The sequence below is a fragment of the Electrophorus electricus genome, chromosome 19 (genome assembly GCF_013358815.1).
Source record: "Electrophorus electricus isolate fEleEle1 chromosome 19, fEleEle1.pri, whole genome shotgun sequence".
NCBI classification, from domain to species: domain Eukaryota; kingdom Metazoa; phylum Chordata; class Actinopteri; order Gymnotiformes; family Gymnotidae; genus Electrophorus; species Electrophorus electricus.
Window position 1 is genome coordinate 6,524,496 of NC_049553.1, and position 26,896 is coordinate 6,551,391.

Sequence of the window (26,896 nt, forward strand, 5' to 3'; positions counted from 1 at the left end):
TTAATTTATGAGCCTAAAACACTTAAAATAAATCACGTTTGAGGAAAAAATTAGCACAATGAAGATGTATTTAGTTTCTCCATTAAAACAGTCATCCACACAGCTTCAAATATTCTCATTCATAGATTCTTCACTGGCATGGTGATCAAATCTGAGAAGAAGCTGCCTTCATTATCTCCTCCCCCAAATATGAGCAAGGCTTGTGAGGAAGACTCTTCCTGCTCACCAGAGAACCCCTTGGACAAAAGAAAGCAAATAAGACTCCCATGAGTTGAACAAAAACTGTGTAAGAAAGAAAATGAGACTCAAATTGACATCTGAATCAAGATAAATCTTTTCACTGTCAAATGAGCCTTGTATTGTTCATTTCTAGGATGTGCGAGGTACCTTTATGCATGTGGTTGCCATGGTGATGATGGAATGTCCAGCACGTGGCTCTGAGGTTAGCGGAGACAGTGCCAAAGAGGTCCAGCAACTAGTGTCTATTGATTTTAAAAACAAAAACACACCAAAATATTTACCAGGTCCTGTGAAGTGAAATGGGATGGCGCACCAAGTCACAATAACTTTACATTTTAGGCTTCAAAACCATGCAAATCCTCAGACAAATTTATGCGGTCTACCATATGTGCCAGCCGAAGGTGACATGACAAGCCCAAAAAGACAAAAAAGTCTGTGTTCAAGTAAATCAGAACTGCTAAATGTGTAGATTTGCTGACTTTCAAGCTGAACCTTCAAGAAGCAGAAGCTTCCAAATACAGCTTATGCGTAGTGTGGTGGCTATTTGATAACTAAAGTGAGGAAAAAGCTCATCATGTGATAACTAAAGCCACCCAGGTGCTTGTGCAGGCTCTTGTAATCTCAAAACTAGACTACTGCAACTTGCTGGTCTTCCTCCAAGAGCCATCAGACCTCTGTCTAGAATGAAGCAGCACAACTGGTCTTCAATCTTCCAAAGTTCACACGCTACTCTGGTGCTGCGCGCCCTTCATTGGCTTCCAGTAGCTGCCCACATCAGATGTAAAAACTCGATGCTTGCCCGCAAAGCCAAAAATGGGCCAGCCCCTCCATACATGATGTCAATAGTCAAAGCCCAAACCATACCTCAAGTACTTAGACCCAAGTACGGCTCGGCAAGAAATACCATGCTTCAAGTCTCATGGTAGACAACCATCAAGACTATTCCCTGCTCTGGTTCTTAGATGGTGGAATGAACGTCTGCTTACTGTCCGGACAGCAGAGTCTCTTGCAGTCTTCAAACGCAGACTGAATACCAATCTATTTGTGGAATATTTAAATGACCACTGAACCAGCACCCATGTTGCTCCTTACTCCTCTTGTAGGATACTTGGGCACTGTTAGCTCAGTAGTTAAGGTACTTGACTTGTAATAATAAGATTGCTGGTTCAAGCCCCACCACTGCCGGGCCCCTGAGCAAGGCCCTTAACCCTCAACTGCTCAAGTTGTACTCAGTCATAATTGTAAATTGCTTTGGATAAAAGATTTACTGATTGTTGTCTGAGATAGAGCTTATGTACTTTGCAGTACTAGGCATCAGTGCTGATGCCTAGAATACTGTATTGGTATGTTGGACTCTAACTTGCTGTACTGGCTAGGATGTATTCTATGAGTAAATGACAAAGCACTCTGGATGAGACTGTCTATGAAATGCTGTAAATCACGTTAACCACTTCAGAGTCATGATGGTAAAAGGGTAAGCAAAGAAACACAGAGGTCTTGGTCCTCAGCCACTTCCTCTTCCTGGGGGACCACCAGGTTAGCTGGAGATAAAATTCTTCCCATGGGACCTGCTGGGTCTAGCCATTTCTTCCCAATTGGCTGTGCCTAGTATACCTCCCAGATAGCATATGTCCTCATCCTCACAGAGTGAGCTTGATCATAGGTGAGGGTGGAGACATAGGTCAACTAGTAAATTGAGTGTAGCTTTACTGTTCAGTTCCCTCTTTACCACTGATAAGCAATCGCATTACTGCATCTAATAGGTTCAACAGGCTCTCAGGTTACAACAGGTTCTCACCTGCTACCTCAAGGGAGCATGTTGTCCTTTTCTAGGAGATAACCATGGACTCAGACTTTGAGGTGCTAATCTGCGTATTGACTGCTTCACATTCAGCTGCAAACCCTTCAGCATGCCGTTTATGAGCACCAATCAAGGAAGCATGGATGACACCATTTGCCAATAGTAACAATACAAACTCCTGGTGCACTTGATGGAAGTTCTCCTGCTCTTCGCTATGCATATGTATTGTCATAATGATAAAAAAGCAAGCTGATCTGGATAAGAGAATATTTGAAATGACTTACCAAAAATGAAATGAAAATAAGTAGAGACAAAGCTTGATTCAACGCCAAAACCAACACAGCGCACATCGAGAGTACAAGGATCAAATGACACCTTATACAAAGCAGCTCCCAACGAACATCTCTGGGCACATGGTTACATGCTTTCTCTAGATTCACAAAACGCCAACTTTTTAAAAAAAAACAAAAAACACCTCTTCCCAGATAGTTGAGGTGGCATAGGAATGGCAAACGCCTACGCCCTCTCAACTATCTGGGAGAAAGTAAAGAACTTGTCCACCATTTCAGAGACAGAATCCCCATTGTTCCTCCTGAACCTGAGGCACAGGACCACCAGGCCAGTTTGCCAATCCAGAGCCACCGTTTAGGTCCATGCGATCTTGTAGAGGGACGTCAGCCACAACAGCTCTCCAAAATCCAAGGCCTTCAGCAGTTCTGTGTGAATCTCATCCACCCCTGGTGCCTTGCCAATGCAGAACTTTTCAACTACCCCAATGACTAAGAAATCAGAGCTAACCACCTTTGCTTAGTACAGCTTGTATGGAACACCCATCTCCTGAGCTTTCTAAATATTCTCCGTAGTCTTCATAATGTTGTTGTTGTTTTTTAATGAATCATGTCTTGATCCTCACACCAAACCCATTAGTCAATCGAGATGCTATCAAGAGCATAACACTGCTGACAACATTGCCCTCGAGACCATTAGACCAGCCATGCCCTTCCTGATCTAGAAAACACTCTCTGTAGTCAATCACTCAATTCACAGAGGGGAACAAAAAAGTCACTACCCCACATCAGACTGTTGAATGCACAGAGGTCTGCCATTGCCGACTTTCTAGGTCATTCTCAAACACATTTTGATTTCTGAATATTATGATGTTGTGTATTATTAACTGTGTAGTTCAATTTGTTATGCACATCACTGCTAATGAGGGACATTTATGAAAAATGTGCAGGTAATTTGTCTGTGCTCAAAAGTTGGATATTTACACACAACACTTGCGGGTGTATATTTGTACCTTGGGTTTTTGCACCCTCTAGCTTTGACATTGACATGGCATCATAGACAATGACTAAGTAAATGGAGTAGACTCGTGAGACTGAATCCACTGACTTCACTCCGAGTTTTGAACATAAGCAAATTTGTATAACATTTTTAAAAATCTCTGATGCACATTAACAATATAATAGATAGATAGATAGAGCACAGCTACTACCAACAAGGATCTGTATATATCAACTAAATGACACTCAGCAAGACACAAATGTTCACCTGTGTTGAAGATAAAGGCGTCACTCAGTGCAACATTCCCATTATAGCCTCCATGGACTAAGAAACAGGAATCAGACAGGGCAGCACAGCCATGCCAGCTGTGACACAAAGGTCAAGATGTCAAAGAATGTAAATATTAAACAAATCAGAAAACAATCCAAGACTGTGTGATGAGTAATGGCTTAATTATGCTAAAAAAAACAAACATCTGTTTAGGCAGTCACTGGAGATGGGGGAAAAAAACAAAACCCAGTAAATGGCTCAAGATTATTGAATGATCAAATACACGTACCTGATGTTCCATGAAATTTAGAAAATAAGCAGAAAATGTTAATTTTGACTGAAATACTGCAATCACCTTCTTGGTGAAGGGGTTGATCCACTTGTTTGCACAGCTGAAAACTCCATCAAGCCTTAAAGTCACACAACCACAATTAGAGACAGCAAATCAATAATGGTTGAAAAGGATTAAAAGTAAACATTGACCAATAAGAAGCATTCATCAACCATTAGACGGACCAAACAAAGCATGTCAACCTTAGAAAGGGGTAAAACATGCAGTTTAAAGGAAGAGTTTTAGTCCTGCATTTGACAAAACCCTGAACCAAACCTTAGCTCTAGTAATACCAGCATCATTAACAGTGCATTGATTAATTAGACCCTGCCTTGAAGATTAAACTGCAATTTCTGCTCCTAAACGATTGCTCATTTAGGTTTTTCCTGACAACATAAAGTCACTGCAATATCAAAACAGATGCAGTAACAACAAAAATGACTAAGTCTCTTACATAAATCCAGTTGAAACATGTCATTAAAACAGACAGGAGTGTCCCAGCCTCCAAAAATGAAGATTTTCCCCTGCATCACACAAGCAGAATGCCTGGACAAGAGGAGGACTCAATGAAAAACCATCAGCAATCAAAAGTCACCTAAATCTCAATGATCTAACCCAATTACACTGCATCGCAACACACACACACACACACACACACACACACACACACACACACACACACACACACACACACACACACACACACACGAGAAAGAGTCACATACACCAGCCCAATTTCCTCTGCAAACCGCTGTACTAGCACACATACAGGTGAAATTCAATTATTCTTATTTCACTAATTCACATTTCTTCCCTTAACCCTCACTCACCCAGAGCGTGGTGGAGGCTTGTTTCCAATCACAATGGGCTGGTACCATATGGCCATTTCAGGGTTGAAGATGTACAAGGAGTCACTGCAGCCATCAGGTTCAGGGTGGGGACGAGGGAACACCCCTCCAAACACAAAGAGCTCTCCCCTGAACAGTGTACAGCTGTGGTAGGCCAGAGGAGGAACTTTACCTTGTGCCTGAGGACGTAAGCATTAGAAGAAAAAAATATTTCCCACAATCTATAGATTACTTTCAGAAACCAACGTGGTTCTCAAACACTGTAGTGGGACCTCAACGGAGAATCTCAAATAAGTTCACTTGGTGTTTGGATAAGCAGCACTACATGGAAGGAGGGGGGAAGGAAGAAGAAGAAGAAAAAAAAACTCCAGTTAACCTCCACCATGGTCCAGCGCCAGCTTTGTGTGTCCAGAATGTGGACATCATTAAACCATTTCTTATTCTTAGAGCCACCAAACACAAAGATTCGCTTTGACTCTGGGTCATAGGTCGCAGTGTGGCCAATCCGAGCCTCTGGGGTGGGGCCCTCTGCCAGTGTTTCTGCTGGTGCCCAAGACAGATCCTCTGAATATGAAGATGACACAAAAGTTGGAATGTTCAGAGAAGAAGGGAAAACACACACACACACACACACACACACGCACGCCTGTTGTCAAAACACTAGAAAGAAAGAAAAAAAAAAGAAAGAGAAGATATACATTCTTTGGATAGAAGAGACAAGCTCACCTGTACACAGCTTCCAAATAGGATCTTTGCAGAACTGCATTCTGGCACCTTGTCCTCCAATCAGTATGGCTGTCTGAGGGTCAATTGCAGAGAGTGTTTGACCCCAGCGACCTGAAGGAATGTCTAGAAGGGCTAAAAAGGAAACATTAATAACAAAACATTTGCACACAAATTTGAGAGTATTCAATTACTGCGCCCAGCTAAGAGGCAGCCAGTCATGCATAGGGCCAAACCTTGCAATTAGGGCTGGGCACTATGAACACTGTATATTTTCCTATATTGATCAATATTTATCACAACATATAATTTGATAATGCTGAGATAAAGGGTAAAGAATATCCTGGGGTTCATTAGGTAAACTTTAGAACATAGAATAGAACAATTTTTGATAATAAACTAACATTTATCAGTGCAAAAATTCTTTATCTGCTTTAACAAACTAACAAAACATTAAAGTAATATGTATTGGTTTTACAGTGTTTTAAAACAGAAATCAGTGGAAAAAGTGCAAAATGTAAACACTGTAAACCAGTCATTATGCTGTATCTGAGTTTGTTATATCCTTGCTCCTTTTTAATTGCTTTTTATATGGGGTAATGGCAGCAAAACAATTTATTGTTGTTTTGGTACAGCCCCACCAGCGCTGCTAAAATGTGGATGGACCAATATGGGCTGTATTTTCACAAAGTGAGTGCAGTCGAAGGTGGAAAAGATGTGTTGCGTTTCCTGTCTTGGGTTTGCACAAACCAACAACATATTCTGCAGATCATCTTAATGTGTACATCACTGTTCAGCTATCTAAACCACTTCCATATAACTGAAGTCATAGTAACCTTTTTTGTTTCCACAGCTTTGGAGTGACTTGTCACATTTGTTTCTGCTGTGTGATAGGCTGTTACATACAGCCTTATGGTAAAATTGTCAAAAACGTATTTTTCTCAACATAAATTTTTATTACAGTCCTGTTTATAGATCGTTTTATCACCCAGCACTGCTCACAGTCATCCTCACCAGTCTGTGTGGGGGTTTTGGCCTGTTTGCCTTTAGCTCTGGGGTTCTGAGGTGCGCGAGTGGTGGCCTGCTCTTCTTTTGGCAGGAATAGGCGTGTCTGTCCTGCCCGGGAATTGTTCCTGCCCCGTCGATGTGGTGTCTTTTCTGAAGAGGCAAATATTGGGCAAATATTCTCCTGTCCCCTGGCTTCTCCTTCCCCTTCTTCCTCCTCCTTTCCCCAGGACCGCTTCCTCTTGCCAAGGCCGCCTCGAGGTACCAGGGCAGTGGTGGCATTGCACTACAACGAATGATTGAAGGACACACTCCTCAGGAACATGGCCTGACTACTTATTAAAGTTAGAAATACATCAAAAGGGAATTCAGGTAAACTCCTCACCTCTGGAGTGCATTCCTTCTGGGCAATAGTAAGTGCTGAATCAGGCCTCCCATTTTTGAACTGAAACAGACAGACACGGGTAACTTTAAAAATTAGTTTAAAATATGTGCATGGCCATTGTGATTTCCACACCACTTACCCCCTCAATTTGCATAGTTAGAGTTGCCCCATTGGACCACAAGTCGTCTTCCCAGGACTCCCAAGAAACACACCTGGAAGGATAAAATGTATCCATCACAACATAAAACCTTGCTTCCATGGTAAAATGGGAGAAAGGAAGGTTGTTTAAAGAAGCAAACCTACTTGTTGAATGCAGTTAATTTGCCCTGAAGGATAAGTTTGTCCCTCTCATCATTGAGCTGTATGGAAACACTAGTACATTTTTCCCATCTTCCTCTAGAGAACAGTACAATCTGCTGGATGCCAGGGTTTACTGCAACACATCTCTTAACAGGTTCACGGAGACTGTGGAGTAATTATAAATAAAACACATTAGACCAATATCTCTAGAAAAGCAATGAATACAGGAGGGAGAAAAATTTGAGATTGCTCCCACATCCCCATTTCTCAAATGGCATGAGTGAGGCGTTTCAGTCTGGGATACATCCTTCTGTGTTTGTGTCAGATTCATGTTACACTATGCCAGCTATTGGCTGTCTGAAAGCCTTGACACTTGTGTCCTTCAAAACAGTAAGGAAGGTGTTTCGGTGAGATATGTAATTCATGCTAATCTGAGAAATGTCCATCTCTCTTTCATTTGTTTCAGTGTTTCACATGGGATATCCTAACACTCCTATTGGTCATAAAATCTGCTTTGAATACCTGCTGCCAACCCACTAAGCCTCTTCAGGCTAGATACGCCTTTGCTGGAGTATGCTAAATAATGGGCTCTATAATGCAAGGTGACAGTCACTGAGAAAACATGCATCTTCTTGTTATCACACATTGCAGAGGCCAGGGCTAATAAAAGAGCCTTGTTGAACAATAAAGTCTTAAGATCCACCAGATCCGAAGGCTCAGAGAGGGCAACAGAAATCACCTCCAGCACTAATGATAAATCTCAGGATGGCAACTGTTTTAGAAACAAGGAGAATACATCCCCTCCGATGCATCCCCTCATTAGATGGCACCCTAAGGTGTGCAGTCCCACTGTCTTGATACAGTGCAAAAGTATGCTTTTAGGGATGGAAAAGGTTCCCTCATGTCCGTCAAGTCCTGAAAAAGTTAGATCAGTGCCTCTCGTCTTCACACCACCAATGCACTCCATGTGTATCCATAAAGGGATTTGGTGAAAGAGACTCTGGCATTATGAACAGTTCTAATCACATTTGGTGGGAGTCCCGTCACACTCAAGTTAAAGCACTCACGGGTCAAGCACATAGAGCCATGCTCTCTGGGTAGAAATGATTCATTTCTGCCTGTCCCTGGGTCAGAAGGTCCCCATGCAATGGGAGTGTGCATGGATTGCTGTGGAGAAGCTGACTGATCTCTCCTAGCCAGTGAGTTCCAGGCCATCGGCAAATGCTGCTGCTTCACTCCGGTCAGTGTCAGGGAGACAAGCTCCCAACAAAAACCCTGATCATACACAGAAAAAAAAACAGAGGATACTACTCAGATACACCATTGCCCAGCTGTAACTGTCCCAAAATTGTTATAGCACATTGGAGTTGAGCTTCCATTGTCCATAAAGATTGTCGTTTGATAGCAAGTCTGTCCTTCGGTTGAACAAATCCTGCACATGCATGGCTTTCAGGGATAAGAAGTGGACATTGCTTCAAAGGCTCAGTCTGTGTAACAGGATAGCAGGGGGGAGAGCAAACAGAGGGTGATTCCAGTAGTAATTATGCCAATAAGGGAGATTTATTTTCCTCAAAAGTCCAGTGGCAGGAGCATGATGCCATAAACCAACAACAAAAAAATTAAATTCCAAAAAAACAAAGAAAAAAAAAAAAATCCAGTCACCCACACCAACAAAAGTTAACCCTAAAATAAGGCAACTTAACGTGATCCCAATTATGGCATTCAATCAATGTGTCTCTCCTAGATACACAATTTATTAAATTCATAATATAAGTCCAAACAAAGGCTATCATTTAAAACATTTCCCCATTATCCCAATATTGTTATTATATATAATAACTACACCCATATTCAAACACAGAGCCATTAATCACAATTTTATCCTCCCCCTTTCTATTTGGAAAGTTACCTGCTTCAATAACGTGAACCAAAACTACAACTCCCCCCTCAGTTCTGGGCACGACTCTTAACTCATCCCCTTACAACCGCTGAACAAAACAAAAATAGGTACATGCTTTGAACCCAAACTGGCATTACCCTATTATAATAAATATATCTATATCTACACATATACATTAACTCTAGTAGTTATCTACAGTCAGTTGGCTACCCTGAACAACATAAAGCAATTACAATAACTTTACAAAACTCCAGCAAGCGGCAGGTTTGTTCCCTCTAATAGCATCTTTCAGCCCCCTGTATTATCCATGTTATCCCTCTAATATTTGGCTCTGCTGTTTATTCACATGGAACGGGCCGGAGTCCCGTTACAGTTTGCATGCCAGTTGTGCAAGGTGCAGGATCAAACCTTCCCTGGCCAATTGATATATGCCAGTTGTGATGCCACCGTACTGAGCCCACGCCCCCTCTGAACTGTGATTAATCTTGTAACGACTTTCCTGTCACTCATTGTGTCCATGCCACTTCAGTGACAGAGACCCAGCTGCCACTTCCAAGCTGACAAAAATGATGCCATGGATCTAACCTGAGTGAGACTACCAATTGTTGATCATCTTTTATGAAGCCTATCGGTGGCCTCCCAAAATGCATTTTTCCACCTTCTGTCAGCATGTCTGCATACTCCCTCGTTGTGCATCGATCATTGACAAAGGCCAGTCATCCATGCATGCTGGGAGGCAGATGCCACTCTCTCTTAGCAGGGGCAATGAAAGCCTCAGTACATTTCACAAACACTCTCAGACTGAACAATGAGTCTTTCAACCAATAGTCAAGGAGTGAAACGAGGCCTTCAAGCAATTGTCTGAGCACACAAACCGTAACGGTGTCAAATAAGTACAAGTCCTGAACTTGCACTTCCATATGTATTTGTTCAGAGCTCAGAGATCCAATATGGGACAAAGGGCTTGAGCCTCTTTCTTTAGACAGAGAACATTTATGCAGTGGAAGCCATTTCAACACTCTTCGTGTGGCACTTCTTTTCAATAATGAGAACATTTTCTACTGAAGAACACAGGGTGATGGGTATGATAGTCCTCGCAAAAGGCTTCTTTGTAGACCAGTGTTCACACGGGCTAGGCTTCTCCAGAACAGATTGGATGCGAGTTACAATTTGAGGTTTGACTGCCACAAGAACATGGCCATGTGGGACTGCTGCAACCATTGTTTTCTGCATTGCTGCGGCCATTTAGCTAGCATGCTAAAATAATTAGTTTCGGTAAGTGTGCCAATGTTAACAATATGCAATATGGTGGCATGTCTGTTGCTGGGTACTAGTGGCTAGCAACAGTAAGCTAATTAATTACCCACTTGCATTTTACACGTTTGGCAGACAAACTTATCCAGAGTCAATTACAATTTTCAAATCATCTTACAAAAGGCAGGCGAATCTACTGTAGGGGTCTTGCCCAAGGATTGAGATAGCATAGAGCTCTTGCCCAGATGGGGATTGAACTGTAGTTTCCCATGGGAGAGGCAGCATTATTACCCAACAACACTATATCAGCCACATTCTCTTCACTTTGCTCAGTGCTTGTTGTCAGAGGATTTTTTTTGCCATGTTTGTGGATTGTTCAGATGACTAATCTAGTAATGAAGGAAGCACAAAATAAGCTTCTGAAGTGAAGGAAGAAGAGGATTTGGAGCAGTCCAACGACACTCACTTCTTTGTATACAGAAAGCAGGACATATGAGAGTCATAACGTCACACTCAATAGCTGCCATAATGGAATAAGGTTTGAGCGTCACATGTGGCATGGAATATCCAATAGTGAGACAATTCCTTGACAGAAAACAATTGTGCAGCAAGACCACGTTTATGATTTAAAATCAAGGATTTTTTTCCTGCCAAAGTGTCCTGGTTGAGGCAGTTGTTCCTGTAAATTTGTACACTCTCAAACCTTTCCAGATAACATTTAATAGGGTCTTGAACAAAAGGTCGATATTAGAAAAAAATATTTTGGGATGACAAAATTAAGGTAGTGAACCATAAAAGGCCTTTTAGTAATAATGTGATAAAATAAACAATTATTAAAAGTGCACATTGTTGATTTCAGAAACTTGTTTTTTTTTTCCTACTCTACTCGGTGGTCACTATTGATAGAATTCATATTCATTATCCCTACCTCAACTAAGTGTCCTGCGACAGATAGTTGAATTCCTTCAAATTAACTTTACTGTAACAACACAGATTCATTGATATGTGGATCAACTCTTTAATTAAGAGAGGGGCATCGATCTTCAATTGGCAGCAGGAAATACCAACCAGTGATAACCACAAAACACCACTGGCAGTAGCCAGTCCAAAATGAATGTCTGCTATTTCCAACTGGCAGCTGCCAGACATATTGTAAAATGAACTCGAGTGTAGAAACAAACTTTTAACTTGTTGGATACTGTTGTGTGTATATTTGTCAGACCACAGAAAAGTTGTCTCAACATTTGGCATTGCCAAATATATAGCCTATGCAAGGAGGACTGGTTATTACAACCCCCTAAAAAACCAACCCACAAACTTCCGTTTTACTTTACAATCTCTACTTAATGTTTCCTGACAATGGCTTTTAAACAAAAAAAAAAGAAAAAAAGAAAAAACACCACCAAGGTATATTAAGGCTTTATATCAATTTACCAATGAACAGTAAAAATCGATAAGCACTTGCTTGCAATTTTATTTTTTAAATAAGTCATACTATTCCTATTTCAGTCATAAACGGGGAAGACATGAAATGTACAACCCAAAACATGTAGAACTGCAAGTGTGAAACATTTCATGAACATTTAAAAAAGGGTACACTGGCAGCATATTAAAACAAGGATGCTCTACATATCCACATAATTATCAGGACATATTAAAGGATACTCAAGAAACAATGAATATCAAGTACAATTGCTAATATGAAACAATTAACTAGTGTCTCACTGATGTTTTAAGTGACCTGTTTTAGGGACTTGCATAGTATAAGGACTCAATATACACCCTCAATGCTCAGAATTTGGTTCAGAATTTTGCCTCCAATATGCCAATGAAAAATATAGGACATTTGACCAGCCTGTAGAGTCCACTTCTGCAAAATTAATGTTTCTGTAATGAGATAGAATCATTTTACAGTTGAAGTGTTCTTCAGATAGCTTGTTTTTCATCTTTATTTGCTTCTGTATGCCTTTAATCATCAAATAAAACGAAACCGAGAGGTAAGTCATTGTGGGCCACTTAAATTTCTCACCACATGAACGCCGGTGAGCACTGATATCTGGAATTAACAATCAGTACTCGTTAGGATGTCCCACTTCAGTTACTGTCTATTACCAACTCTTTCAGGTCTAGGATACAGGGATAGATTAATCATATATTGCTCCAAGACTTTTATTAACGGTAATCCGCTCAACAGAGGCCAGACAGTGTTTCAACGACACTGTTAACCAAGCATCTCCATTTCTTACTGGCAGCTGGCGGATGCATTGACAGGTACCGTAAGAGACTGGCAGCCATCACTGTGTGGTACTTCCTGCCGCCAGCTGAACCCTTGCTCTCAATTTACCTCATCAAAGAACCCAGAAAGGACTGAAAAGGGTGTCCAAGCTTTCGAGGTAGAAACTCACTGACAAATTAACTAGCTATTTAACTCGTTTCATGAGAAACGCCTTGCTCGTATCAATGTTTCTGCTCTTCAATATTTAATGGAATCATATTGTTAAAGCTAAAAGCATGAAAAGTTAGCAATTTTCCTTCCTAATTTTCGACAAATAGATCGGATGCATCCCGTTACATTAGGAAACGAGTTATTTTTATGAGACTGTGTTGTAAACGATTAGACAAAGTTCTGTAGACTTTTCGGTCACAAAAGACAATTTCATATGGGTCAAAAAGATATCTAGTTATTTAGCTAGGTTTGTGCCATTTCGCATAGCTAGCCAATGTGGATGTGAGCATTTTGTGGTTTTTCGGTTAGGGTTGCAGAGATAGCTTATTTCTAACAAAACCTTGAGATCTATGTAGATGTTAGCTAACTAGAGATGAGTTGGGTAACGTTACATTGGGATCAGTATGCAGCACTTATGATGTGCGATATTCTCTTTGAAATTCATATAGCCTTGGGTATTTAACTTTTAGCCATTTAAGTTAACCTGACTTTAAACCCGCAAACTGGTTTGGTTAACTTACTTTAAAATTAGCCGAGGAGGTTCATCAGTGCCAAATAAGACATAAACACCAAAATCCTCCATTATGTAATTTCCTCGTGCTGAAGTTCCGATGAGTCCGATGTAACGCAGAAACAAAAAGCGATGACTGATTTAGTTAATTCATAACTTTTCCCTTTAGCGTATCGAACAAATGCCACTCGCAGTAGCTCGTATATCTCCCGCCAACTTTGTGTTACAAATACAAAGGTCGCGCCACTTCCCAGCGTTCCGATGCGTCTGATTGGCTGTAATGAGACAAATCAGCCAATGAAACACAGTATTATTGTTACGATACATAAGGAGACCTGTTTGACCAAAGCGCGCTATTCTGTCAGACGTGAACGAAAGTAAGTGGCTGTAGCTGGCTGCAAAAATGACAACTGCAAAACGTATTAGTTAGCTAACGAACAACCAGTATGTCAAATGTGTAGATACAAATTCGCCAGACATATGCTTTATTTTTAAAATGTATTTTATGCACGAGTTACAGTAACCTGAAATGCTCGCTTTTGTCCGCTGCAGAGCTTCACATTTTATTGGCAGTTTCAGCCAATTTAGAGAGCAAAAACTACTCGGCTAGCTAAGCTAATTTAGCTAAGATAGCTAACCGCCATTTGTCTTTTATCAATCGTTTGGTAATGCAGAGCAACTTGTAAGCAGAGGGGCATAAGTGACATTCTGGGTGAAAAACAAGTTATATAGATATCAAACTAAAGCTTTTGAGTTATAGTCAATGGGGAAAAAATAATAGATGCAGATATTAAACATTTTTTAAATAATTATATTTTAAATTAATTACATCTAAACGCATGTTTCTAAACAAAGACAGGACGTAGTATGGCCGAAATGTATTTGTATGCCTTTAAAATTGTCCAGTGGCATAAGAATCATTTAAAACTTTGTGAAGGGGATGCTGCTCACACCAAACTTTAACACATCATATGAGTAGTTAGAGTAGGAAATGGGGCCTTTTTTTCCATTAGTAAAGGTGTGTTATATAGCATGTAGTAGTGTCAGGGCTGTATGATTATAAGAGCTTTTGTGAACAATCTCAGCAGCATTTGACCACAAGATAATGGATCACAACAGTGGAGAAGGGAAACGCCTCCCACGAATGGCAGCTTCTCTGATGATGCGTTTTGCCTCTGAGCGGGAGGCCACCTTTGGTCTGCATAGGGCGAGCCTCAGGTCACCTCCTTCCCAGGGCCATGGGACTAGGGATTCATGCCAGGCTGCTGGAGGGAACAGACCCAGGCCCCCTGACCTTCTGGTTCTAGCTCCATCCGACGAACCCTCCTCGCCAGGGCCGCTGGTTCTGGAAGCCCATACACCCAAACCGCTATCCTTGTTGAAGGATGAGGATGAGGAAATGGACCAGTTGGACTGCCTCTCACTCAGGAGCCTGGGAAGCACATCAGAAGGGGAGAGCACCTCACTAGGGCAGAGTGACACAGCCGAGAGCTCTCCTAAGAGAGGCAAGAGGATTGGAGGTAGTTTAGATATGATGCTCAGTTTTGTGTGGTACTGTTTCATTGAGGATACATGGCAGCATTAGCAGTGATTGTTTCATTGTGTTTCCTGTTCTCTTTCAGTGAAGTTCACGGAGTGGCATAAGAATCGTGTGGCTGCCCTGTGCAGTGAACGCTTTGACAAACTGTTGTGGGAGTGCCCAGAGTACCACAGTACTAAAAGCTGTCTTGCAGCCTTTGTACTGGAGAGAGGTATGTGTAATTTGATCTAACTAACACGCGCACATGGATGGCCATGCCATTTCTTTGTGAAACACTGGTTTAGGTGAGGGTTTATAGAATTTGTCACAACCGTATGTGTGCAGGATCCCACAACAACTTAACTTATTCCTGTCTTCCAACAATCACTGTTGTCTTCAGTTGAGCGTGTGAAAATCTGTTTATGCACCAGAGGTGGCAGACACAGGAGGCCAGTGTTGTGAGCAGTATGAAGTCGTGGCACTGGGAACTGGGCAGAGCTGCTGCAGTAGTTGGCTCAGCTTCACAGGCTCAGTAGTCCATGACTGCCATGGCATCGTGATCGCCCGCAGAGCCCTCAAAAGGTAGGAAATTTGACCCCATTTTTCAAAATTCAGTGGGAAGCAGCTGGTGTAATTGCTGCCTCCCCTTTTGGGAGAGCTAAAATTCTAAGTGACGTCAGACATATGAGCTCTGAGTATAACTGGGTCCCACAGCAAAATACATTTAATTTTACGTTTGAGCAACGTTTAACATCACTTAACAGTATTCATTATTGATGTTAAAGTAGCCACACAGCCTTTCCTTAGTTTTTAGCTGCTTTGTCAAGTGACCATAAAGCTAAATAACTCCTCAACCGCAGCTACGCCAGCAGCTAAATTGTCCTCAACAGCTACCCTAAACACCACAACTACAGCTTCTGAATTACCCTTCAGCCTGAAGTACCCCATAGCCAATTAGTCCTAATCCAAAAATACAAGAACATTGATGTAATGTTATTGTAACATTAGTCCAAGAATGTTAATATAACGTTGTGAAAACGTTTTAACATTAGTGTAGGAACATTATAATTGTTAGTCCAAGAATGTTAGTATAACGCTAGTGCAAAAACATTTTAATGTTAGTCCAAGAACAATATTTTAAGGTTGGTCCGATAATGTTATTTTAATGTTATTGTGAAAATGTTTGCATATGAAGGTAAGGATAGAAGGGGTGAATAGACAAGTGGCATCAATATGAAATGCACTTTGGTGCTTGGGGTCAGCTGTTGAGTCCTTTCTCCACGTTTGATCGCTATAACTTGAAAATTATGGCAGTCATAAAATTAGATGATTTCTAACGGAGGATTAAGGGATGAATGGAAGGATAGAAGATGTAGACAGATGATATGAAATGAAGTTTGGTGCTTGCAGTCAACTGTTGAATCGTCTTGCCCTTAGTATGAAGTGCAGTTTGGTGACTGAGCCTAGTAGTTCGATTAGTACAGCAAATTTAATTGTACTATTTTTACATTTGATGGAGTTATAAAATCAATGTGTTCCTGTGGGAGGATGGAGGGATGAATGAAATGACAGAAGGGATGGATAGATGAATAGTTCAATCAGTACAGTACATTTAGTTGTTCTATTTACAGCTGAAAAAGTTATACAATCAAAGGATTCCTATGGGAGGATGGAGGGATGAACGAAATGATAAAGAATCAGTGAAGGAAAATTAAAGGATATGAGTCTGGGTGGTTATTGAGCTGTTGGGGTAGTTTTGGTTGAAGGGTTATTTAGCTGTGGGGGTAGTTCTTGAGGCCAATTCAGCTGATGAGTACTTGTTGAGGAACTGGAAGGTAATTTGTGTTGAGGGGGTAATTGGCTGTTGGGTATTTAAGGCGTATTTAGCTGTGGGAGTAATTTGGGTTGTGGATGATTGACTCAGGGGCAGTTGAGGCTGAGGGATAATTTAGCTGTGGGGGTGGTTGTGCTTGTGCTTGTGTGGGTGTTAATGTATTTCTGGTTGAGGGAGTGAGGGAAAGGACAATGTGCATTCTGTGAAAGTGACCTGCTGTGACCTCATAATCTTATCTTTACAAACATTTTGCCATTAATTCTCTATGGAATATGTTAACTTAAAAAATGTTTAAAATTAGTCAATAGAATAATAACTAGAAAGGCAAAGTTTGTGAATAAACTTTGTTGGCTTCACAAAGCAGAAAATGTTCAATGCTGTTCCTCTTTTTGTATGTTGTTTATCAGGTATTTATATAAGCAGCTGATGCTGTTCTATAGCCCTGAACCACATCTTAGAGATCGCTCTATATTCCAGAGCACTCCAGAGCATCTGCTTCAGCTCAAACCGCAGATCTACCTACACCTCTATACCAACCAGACCCCCAAAGGAGCAGCACAATGCATACTAACGTGAGTGTAAGGCTGACTAAGAATTTCTGTGAACATGGTTTTAAGAGTTAATTTTAATTTCATTTATTCATTTAACTTTTTAGTTAATCACTAAATTAAATTACTGTTTAGTTTGACTTGTATCCTTGATCCATTTTCCTTATGTGTGTGTGTTAGTATGAGGGATATAGTACTCTGCATGTTTGCAATAGTTGTTTTAAATACTACGTAGTTGGATCAAACTAAATGTAACCAATATTTTTTTTAAACCAACAAAATGTAGTCAAAATCTCCATTAGACATCCTTAAACCAACTGATTATTATTATTTTATTTTTTTTAAACTGCAATTGGTCAGTGATTAATAGTGGGTTAATTTCACAGGATGTCCCAGAGCAGTGACTACCAGTCACTGAAGCTGCAGTGCTATGCCAAAGGCTCCCTGGTCACTGCTGCCTTCCTGCCTCTCAGCCTCTGGGGTGCTCGGATCTGTTGCATGTCCGACAGTGACAAACTCACCCGCTGGACTGTTACCGGAGTCCAAGGAGCGTTGCTGAGTCACTTCATTAAGCCATTGTACATCACAAGTGCCATACTTGGTAAGTTCAAAGACATGTTGGTATGTGTGTTCTATTGATTCTACAGAATCTTTGCCTTAAAATATCTGAGGGATGTACCTCTTACTCAGTGTTGGGTGACCTTGCTCAATTACTGATTGTGTTCATTTATTTGTTTTCATTTTGCTGTCAAGGTGACTCCAAAAATTACTCAGAAAAAGTTTGCAACACCATCTCCAAGCGCCTGGGTACAGGTCTGAATGATTTACTGACCCCTCCCTACCAACAAACTACCATCTTCTTTCAGGATGGAGAAAAAGTGGGACCAGTTGTGAGCTCAGATGTCTGCAAAGAGCTCAGTATCAACTGGTCTTTTGGAGACTCCAGCATTGAAATTCTTGACAGCACCACTGGCTATGCTATCAGTTGGTAAATTTCAGATGTTTCTTTTTTTTAGGTTATGACCAATAGCTGTTTGGCAACAAGATAAACTGTCTAACCTGTGCTTAAAAAAAAAAAAAAAAAAAAGTCCTTTCCTCCTTTTTTTCCCAGTTCTCCATTTGTGAGTGGGCCTGGGTTCACCAGTAGGCTATGCAAAAGAGCCCAGTACTTCTGCTTCAGAAAACTGGCCAGGCTTTCTGGTCAAGAAGACCTCCTGTCTTTTTTGACCTACAACAAAGCTAAGGTGTGTGATTCTTTGGGTGGGTTTTTAAATTGAAGTAAATTAAATGTCTGATTCTCTATTTTCTTATAATTCTCTATTACATGGGTATTCAGCTCTAGACTTTGAATCTAAACTCTGAAACTGAACTGTTGAGCAGTTAATTTAACTACCTCGCCACTCTGCCATCACCTGCTCAAACACATGTACTTAACTTGGTAATTAACTGGTTATGTTTAAGTAGGGATATCGCCAAAATGAGCTTGACTCTAGCCTTCAAATGCCAGAGTTTGGCACCATAGGCATAAATTCACTTCCAGTGATTACAAAATCCAACACTTGAATATTGATCTGGTGTTGAATATGTCTTAGTTATGTCGGCCACAACTAAGTTTAAAGTATTAATTCGTAAGTGTGTATCTAGACATTAAATATCACATATTTTTCCAGATGGCTGCACAGCTGTATCAGAAAGCCAAGACTATAGTGAACCAACGGTTCTTGGCCAACAACGCTGGACCTTGGAACTCAAAATGTCTGGTTGACTGTTTCAGCCATTGACTCTGTACAAAGCTTGTTACTTTAGTCTTAACTGTTCTGCCATTTTGAAGATCATTTGGAAGTTCTGGGATGGTTTGTATTTCTTTGGGGGGTTTTTTGTGTGCTGTTCTTTCAAGAAATAACGTTTAATATCATTGAGATTTGTGAAGCTTCACAACATTTTGTAGTCTGTAGAAAAGGCAGACATTTGTGGTTATTTGTACCTTTACAGATGGAACTTTGTTGGCTTTCTGAGTTTGCCTACTGTAGAACAAATTGCTTTAAGAGCAATTTGATCACCTCAGTTGGTCATATTTCATTTAAGTGTCAGGTAATTTTCAGACCTGAAGCATGATATGAATGATTAAAATATTCTCCTTAATGTCATATTTAATAAAATGTTGCTATTCCCTTGTGTATATATAGGTGTTAACAAATCCATTGATGTCATATGAAAAGTATTGACTATCGCAATTAAAGGGAGAATTGACCTTGTTGCATATTTGACTGCTTCTAAGTATTTGTTGAACCATTTTACATTTGGACAAATTGTACATTAATTACATAATTTCTTGAAGCTAATTAAATACCCCACCAATCCACAATGAACTATAATGGCAAAGTACAGTAGTTTACAGATTGTATAGATTTAAATTATTCTAACTGCATTGTGAAGACTTTCAGAAAGAGCATTCTATAACACCAAAGTTTTTAGATGTTTCTCAGTATTTGCACTTCAGTAAATGACTACATTCATCCACTTCCCCATACTATTTTTGCAATACCTGGGCTGTTTTATAGTAGCAGTAAAAACAACTGTGGTCACAGCTGAAACGCCATTTTAGCGGGAGGAAACATTCAAAGTGCTATAATGTATGCTTTATAGGCACAAAGAGATGCTTGCAAACTCATAAGCAGTGCCCTTGTATCCTCTACACACTAATCGTGTGACATAGGCCAAGAGAAATGCACTTGAACACGATGCCTTCAATTACCATATCAGTTTGAGCCATATTTATGGTGTTTCCTAAAAGAAAATGAACTTGGCTAACTAGTAACTAACATTGCTAGTGATTGTGTTCTGCTGATGCAGGTTTTTTTTTTTTTTTAAGCCAATCATAAACTTTGTTTTTCAATCCAAAACTATGGCTATGCTCGAAATAGCCTACTACATACTGTATTCTGCGAACTGCACTCAGTATATACTGTATACTGCATACTGATCTCGGTAATAGTACGCAGTATAGTATCTAGTTTGCGACAAACGGAAACCATACTACGGGGCTGACATGAACCTTTGGGGATTCCGACACCTGGTGAAAGGCCATGTTCGCAATACATACTATCTGACTAGGCCCCAAATTAGCATGTCCTATGCAGTATGCGACCCAAAGGATTTTTTTTTTCCAGCACGCAAAAGATACCTGGTTGATGTGAACCAAGAAGAAAACAATAGACCCTTCAGAATGAGAACCATTGTCGCGAAAAAAATAGGTCTTTAAAAAAAAAAATCTTGAAACTAGTTACATATTGAAATCATATTGAAAAGAACTGACACGTCCAAGACGCATCTAGTGGATATTAGATGTGATTTTCAATGAACAGCTAGTTAAGCAAATATTAAGATTGAGACAAAAGATTGAAGACCGGCAAGACTGACGCCTGGTGGTAGGCCGGTGAGAAGAAGCGAGCATCCACGTCTTCATAGGCGCAAAAGCGAAGGGTCACGTCGCGTTTCAGGTTGACCACTGATTAATAATGAAGGTTATGGTCGCGGTCAGTTTGCATGCAGACGGGAGAATCCTAAAGTTGTTTAGCTAACAAATAATCCTCCTCCGACATCATTAATCACAGAGATTTGCTAGCAAGCGGGCTGTATCTCGTAGCGTTAAATAATTTTTTGGAGGATTAATATCACGTTCACCCGAAGTGACGAGAAGAGATCTCATCTGCATGAAAACCAATAGGCCTGTTCTTATATATATAATAGCACGGCATTACACCAATGAATCTTATAACCTATCTGACTTTGTAGAGATTTACTGCCAATGGTATTTTAAAGGTGGGAGTTGGTTAAACAGCTGAACACATTAGCCAGCTTCAAAATTACACTAGATACCCTACCTAGCTACTTTAGTTGGCCTGCTAACTGATTATCTACATTCAATTAGCTAGCTGGCTACTAAGAGGACATAATGAGGAATATCACTCATCGTCAAGCTAGACAGCTCCTCCACAACAAATTTGTTGTTGTGCTTGGGGATTCAAGTGAGTATAAAAAATACATTATGACTATCCCATTTATATTAATATTGAGAAGGTACCACTGACTGGTAATGTGCAATTCTTGATTTGTCCTCAAGTTCAGAGGTCTGTGTACAAAGACTTGGTGTTGCTTTTGCAGAAGGACTCGTATCTGACTTTGTCCCAACTCAAAAGTAAGGTATGCCCTTCCAGTCAACTTGTTTTTACTTGAAAACGTTTGCAGATCTGAATACCATGACTGTGGTAGGTATGCAGTCTGTAGTGTTCAGGCCTGGAAACATATAGGTTACTAGATTTTTCACCAAGCAAAAACAGTTCATAATCTGTCTACCTGGAGATATTCATAATTGTAGTAAAGTACACAATTAGTTCTTTGAAGTACCACTTTGCTGGCATAGCTGATGAAGGTACTGCTGTCTGAAATGTTCAGTTTCTCTGGAAAGTCTGTACTTTTAATAAAATTTTGAATATCTGCACATCTCTTACACTGCAGTTGCATACCTGAACTCTTCTTCAGATGTGTGTGTCTGTCTGACTGACTGAAATTACAGTGAACTACACAATGTTTCCATAGAAATGGCTAATTTATGTTATATATGTGTCTGTGTATTACAAACACAATTATTCAAATCAATAGATGTTTAAATCACAATTTGTTCAATGGGGCTCTAAAGTTCCAAGAGTGTAGATGAGATATTTGTCCTTAAGTCTCCTCATTTCATTGTTTCCATAGCAAAACCTGGCAATGCAAACAGAACACCATTCACACAGTCAATTACCATTAAAACGCCTCATCTTTGGAAACCACAAATCCTTAATTCTGATGGTCCATATTTGTTCAACAAAATGATCCGCAGGGTCTCTCCTGTATCTCCTGCAAGATACGCAATCTATGGTACATTCAGGAAACCAATAGATGTCTTCTGCTGTGACGTATCGCGTGACAACAGTTGACCTTTCCGGCTGGTTGTTTTAGAGACTGTGTTAATACATTTACATGTAGCTCATCGAGAATCACTTCAGAATACAGTTCTACAGTTATTGTTTGTCTGTAAGAGATTAGTGGAGGATTCTTAAAAAGAGTCTGCTTCATCCTCGGTCTACACTAGGAGCTTTTGAATCCCATGGAATGAATGTTGCAATTTCTACATCTACTGTTTTGAATATAAGTTGTTTCACCGCTGAGATCTTTGTTTGTACGTTCATGAAGACATCTGTCCAAAAATAGTGCACTCACTATGATCAAACAAGGTGAAAGCACAGAAGTGTAAATGTCCTGATCACACCTAGTCTTTAAAGAGGTAATAATAACTAACTGCTGTTCCTCTGTCATGGTTTTCATTAGGGAGAGTTGTCTTTTGAACAAGACAGCCTAGTAGAGGGTGGAAGGCTAGGTCACATGACTAATGGCACAGAGTACCGAGAGGTGCGTCAGTACCGCTCAGACCACCACCTGGTCCGATTTTACTTCATCACGCGAGTTTTCTCCCACTACATGGAAAGCATCCTTGCTGATTTCAAGCGGGAGCTGAAACCAGATGTGGTAATAGTCAACTCCTGTGTCTGGGATGTGTCAAGGTAACGGTGTTAAGATTGTAGATGTGCTGTGTAAGCTTATACATAATATTGCCTTAAAGGACTAAAGAAATAAAAGTCCTGTTCGGGGGGAAAAAAAATGCTTCAAGCTTATATTTGTTGTTACTCTACATAACTGATGTAGAAAATGATGACTTGCATTCTGTTCATGTCGAATGTCTCTTCCATTTTGGTGGTCAGATACAACCGTAAGTGGGTCAAGGAGTACAAGGAGAACCTGAATAAGTTTTTTTGGCAGATGAAGACTATTCTACCAGAGGAAAGTCTCATAATGTGGAACATGACCATGCCACTGGGCAAGAAGATAGTAGGTGGCTTTCTGGTACCAGAGGTGGGTATCTTGTGTCCACCTGTGTAGTGACTGTTTCAGCATGGGTAAGGTTATTTAGTTGGATCCTTTCACCTGCCGACCCAGATTGAGCATGTAGGCCCAGCGCTACGCTACGACGTGATCGAGGCCAACTTCTACAGTGCCACGCTGGCCGATGCGTACGGCCTAGACGTTCTCGACCTGCACTTCCTGTTTCGCTTTAGCCTCCACCACCGCATGAAGGACGGGGTTCACTGGAACGCCGTGGCACACCGCCAGATCACATGTCTGCTACTTTCTCATGCCGCCCAGGCCTGGGGTGTGGAGCTGCCCAAGCCCCCAGCCACGGGTGAGTACAACACCGCTCCACCTACACCTTGCGCCTGCTCTGAGACACCTTCCTAAATACAGGTGTTTTGTATTAAGCTAAACTGTGTTAAATTCAGCTCTAATTCGGCACCAGCACTGTATGCTCCAGCTTGACAGTACAGGTAATCAGCTTTCCTCTTACAAAAACGTGCACACTAACTGAACAGAATTTCATTTGCAGGAACTGGTTTGTAGTGGGTTTATGTTGTTGTTCTTTCTCTCTCTTTACCTTTTCATGGCTAAATTTATTTTAGACCAAAGTAAGCTGCTGAATTATACCAAGACTCCATATAAGAGTGGATATAGGACAGCAGACTACCCAGCAGATTTTGGCCATTACAGAGGTAATACTAATCACCGGAAAATGGGCTTCACAGAACATTGTTCTAAAAATTAAATGCAGTTCCAGTTCTTAAGGTCAAATGGGCTCAGTTGGGATGTCTGAACACAATGCAGTCTCATTAAACTAGCATGAGTGGACCCTGATGACTACAAACAGGAGCACATCTGTTACGTCTGGGTCATGTTTTGTATTGTAAATGTCCTGTAACAGCAGCACTGATCCCATGTTGCTGTTATAAAAAGGTCCTTGGAATTGAGGCTAACAATAATGAGTGTATATTTATGAATTAGATATTTTAAGAATATCTACCTTTCCACCTGTAGGCCTGTATAGGGACAGAAGGTATGGTAACCCTCAAATAGAGCCTAATGACTCCAGCTACACAGGTAAGTCAACAGCCACTTGTAATGTAATGTAATTCTAATTAGTGATATGAATTCAGCTGAAGTTACATAAATGGTACGAGATGCATGTTTCACAGTAATGCACAATGTATGAAAGTTTGCAAAACATAAAACGTTTTAATCTTTGGAGAATGTAGAGTTCATTTCTAAAATGTAATTTTTTCAGGTCCTATGTGGCAGGAGCTCCGGCCGTATGAAGGCATTGGGCCACATTTTTATGAAGACGGCTTTTCTACACTCGCTCACTTCAGCGCTGGTTACTTGAGCTCTGACAATGTTGAGGGAAACAATGGTAAGATATAAATTTATTGCATTTACTGTCACTACATTTGTGATGTACTTCACCAGATTTTCAGACAACCTGAAAACAAAACGTATCTTTTTTTCCCCATCCATTGTATATGATTGATCAGTATTCATAAATATAAATTTTCTTTAACCTTTCATCAAAATGTAGCTTCTACCAACTTCTAAAAATTTTTTTGATTGTTGGCTACATCTCCAAGGCTAGGTGAATGGGGAAAATAATACTGAACAATAATATTTTAGCATGATTTCACAGTTCAGTCAAATTCCAATTGATGAATCAAGTCCCGATATTGCCCGATTCATTTACTTATACATCATGCTCTAGAAGTAAAATGCGTCAGGATGTTCTTTCCCATTGTCTTTTAAGGGTTTGTTGTAATGACCTATGTAATGTTCTGTTTGAGGGACATATTAACATACATTTCTCATTTCTCCATATTTAAGGTGGCAACAATAGCCTGCCTCGTCCTAATGGCAAACCTGTGTCTGCTGCCCCCTCCTGGCCAGGGAGTAAGTTTGTGATGAAGAAAAAACACAGAAAACGACAGCATAACCCATATACTCGGCAGAAGCCAAAACCTCTCAATGGATACTGAAAGCAGCCAAAGGTTTATTTTTTCGAGGGGTAACGTGGTGGTTTAGATGTTGTCCCGAAGAACCCACATAGAATTTCACTAATTGTGAATATTATTGGGATGCAAACCTTTAAACCGATGTTCTTTGGTTTGAGGTAAACTGTAAAAAGTGTTATCCATTCATTATGTGTGCCAAAGAAGGAGAGGGGAGTTTTGTAGTTAGCACTCAATTTCTTAATCATTTCAGGCTATTCTTGGTGTTAATTTATATGAATGGCATTTACATTATATTTACATTTACATAGCATAACACCCATTTTGTATTATATACAACTCCTTGATGTTCCAGTTTATTTCAGATGCATGCCAGCACACTTTGGACACAATACCAGCCATTATAGACCCCATTACAATACTGTACTTGATTATCCTTGCTATGATCTCAGGGTTTCTTTCTTTTAAATCATGACAAAGTTGTGTAGTCATGGTACTTCATCTGTAATGCAAGCATTAAAAATTGATTTTATGCAGATGTCATGAGGACTTGCTTTGCGCATACGTGGGGTCAAGAAAGGTTCAAACAATGATACTCTTCAATAGTCATCTGATGTTCTGAATGATGGAATAAACCACAAGACATGTTTCGCTTGTTCAAGTAGAATATACTGTAATATTCGGTGTCAGTGCTGATTCACAGAAGGGGATATATGATAGCAAAAATATGTGACCCCTCTTAACTCCCCCACTTCCCACAGCCCTACGTCAACTGCCACTTCCGAATCTTGACTCTCCATTTCCAGCCAGAGCAGCCGGGCATCGGGATCTTCATCTGAGAACTGGAGCAGGCTCCCTGATGGTCTCAGCACCTTCAGGCACTGTTTTAGAATCTGACCAGCCTTCGCTTGCCCCATTTTGGACCTCACCAGAGCATCTGTTGTACCCTTGTCTACTATCAGAGCCAGGCTCCTGGGCCCAAAGTATCCTTCTAGTTCTGTGCAATCCATTTCTCGGAAGACGACTGTTGAGGACGGGTTGCGGGGCTGTGGTAACGTGCTCCCAACGTGTTCCTGCATCAGTCGCACTGCCACTGGGGAAATGTCAGCACATGTGACATTCACAGCGGACTGTGAGTGAGTATATATGCAAGGCCCCATGGCAGAGGTGCCACAGCCAATGTCCAGAACATGCAATGGTGAATTAGTATTGCATGTGGTCTGCACCAGAGGCAGGATGTATTCTTTGACAGAGTCGAAGCCAAAGAACCATTCAAAATTCTTGAAATTCCCTTTTCTGTTATTTTCTGTATAAAACCTGTCCCATGTTACTTTCTTGTCCATGTTTTCAATTAGGTCATCTGTGGATGTAGATGCATTTTAGTGTCTACGTTTCACATTTTTTTTTGCATTAACACTTGAATAAAAAATGTATCCAAAATAACGTTCGCACATTGTATATCTCTTACAAAACAACTGCATATATCTTCGAGCAAGGTCAAAATATGTAAATATTCTTCCAGGTAACGGGGTAAATCGCTAGACCCCCAGCTACCAACGTAGCGAGCTAACTGTCTAAGTCAGCAGTCAATCTTTGAAATAAAGAAATAAAATTGTCAACTAACTTGTCAAACTAGTATGATGCCATCGCTGGGCTGCCTTTTTTTGAGACCTCATCAGGGATGAAATCCTGCGTAAACTCATCATCGTAACACACTCGAGGGAAAAACGATGACACTGCGTGTGTTGTGTACTGCAGAACGAAACTGA

General features: G+C 40.5%; 4 protein-coding genes across 4 annotated transcripts; 2 read left to right on the plus strand and 2 right to left on the minus strand.

Moving 5' to 3' along the window:
* Positions 1 to 74: 74 nt before the first annotated feature.
* krcp (kelch repeat-containing protein) lies at positions 75 to 13,506 on the minus strand. The gene is made up of 13 exons (XM_027014002.2): positions 13,312 to 13,506; positions 7,194 to 7,355; positions 7,030 to 7,102; positions 6,891 to 6,950; positions 6,515 to 6,791; positions 5,504 to 5,635; positions 5,154 to 5,341; positions 4,760 to 4,956; positions 4,384 to 4,475; positions 3,954 to 4,008; positions 3,596 to 3,693; positions 388 to 482; positions 75 to 236 (listed from the first exon to the last, which is right to left on the minus strand). Exons 1-13 carry the CDS (start codon positions 13,371 to 13,373, stop codon positions 120 to 122), a joined length of 1,608 nt encoding a protein of 535 aa, XP_026869803.2. The 5' UTR covers positions 13,374 to 13,506; the 3' UTR covers positions 75 to 119.
* A 167-nt stretch (positions 13,507 to 13,673) lies between these two features.
* adad2 (adenosine deaminase domain containing 2) lies at positions 13,674 to 19,440 on the plus strand. Its single transcript, XM_027014004.2, has 9 exons — positions 13,674 to 13,678; positions 14,390 to 14,821; positions 14,924 to 15,052; positions 15,252 to 15,402; positions 17,062 to 17,226; positions 17,589 to 17,803; positions 17,956 to 18,190; positions 18,314 to 18,446; positions 18,873 to 19,440. The coding sequence occupies exons 2-9, from the start codon at positions 14,407 to 14,409 to the stop codon at positions 18,981 to 18,983; spliced, it is 1,554 nt and encodes a 517-aa protein (XP_026869805.2). The 5' UTR covers positions 13,674 to 13,678; positions 14,390 to 14,406; the 3' UTR covers positions 18,984 to 19,440.
* A 1,280-nt stretch (positions 19,441 to 20,720) lies between these two features.
* On the plus strand, positions 20,721 to 25,154 carry fam113 (family with sequence similarity 113). The gene is made up of 9 exons (XM_027013999.2): positions 20,721 to 20,738; positions 21,152 to 21,230; positions 21,326 to 21,405; positions 22,573 to 22,805; positions 23,004 to 23,154; positions 23,239 to 23,482; positions 24,169 to 24,231; positions 24,416 to 24,541; positions 25,003 to 25,154. Exons 1-9 carry the CDS (start codon positions 20,721 to 20,723, stop codon positions 25,152 to 25,154), a joined length of 1,146 nt encoding a protein of 381 aa, XP_026869800.2.
* Positions 24,595 to 26,887, minus strand: cskmt (citrate synthase lysine methyltransferase). The gene is made up of 2 exons (XM_027013965.2): positions 26,752 to 26,887; positions 24,595 to 26,487 (listed from the first exon to the last, which is right to left on the minus strand). The coding sequence occupies exons 1-2, from the start codon at positions 26,831 to 26,833 to the stop codon at positions 25,814 to 25,816; spliced, it is 756 nt and encodes a 251-aa protein (XP_026869766.2). The 5' UTR covers positions 26,834 to 26,887; the 3' UTR covers positions 24,595 to 25,813.
* Between the last annotated feature and the right edge of the window lie 9 nt (positions 26,888 to 26,896).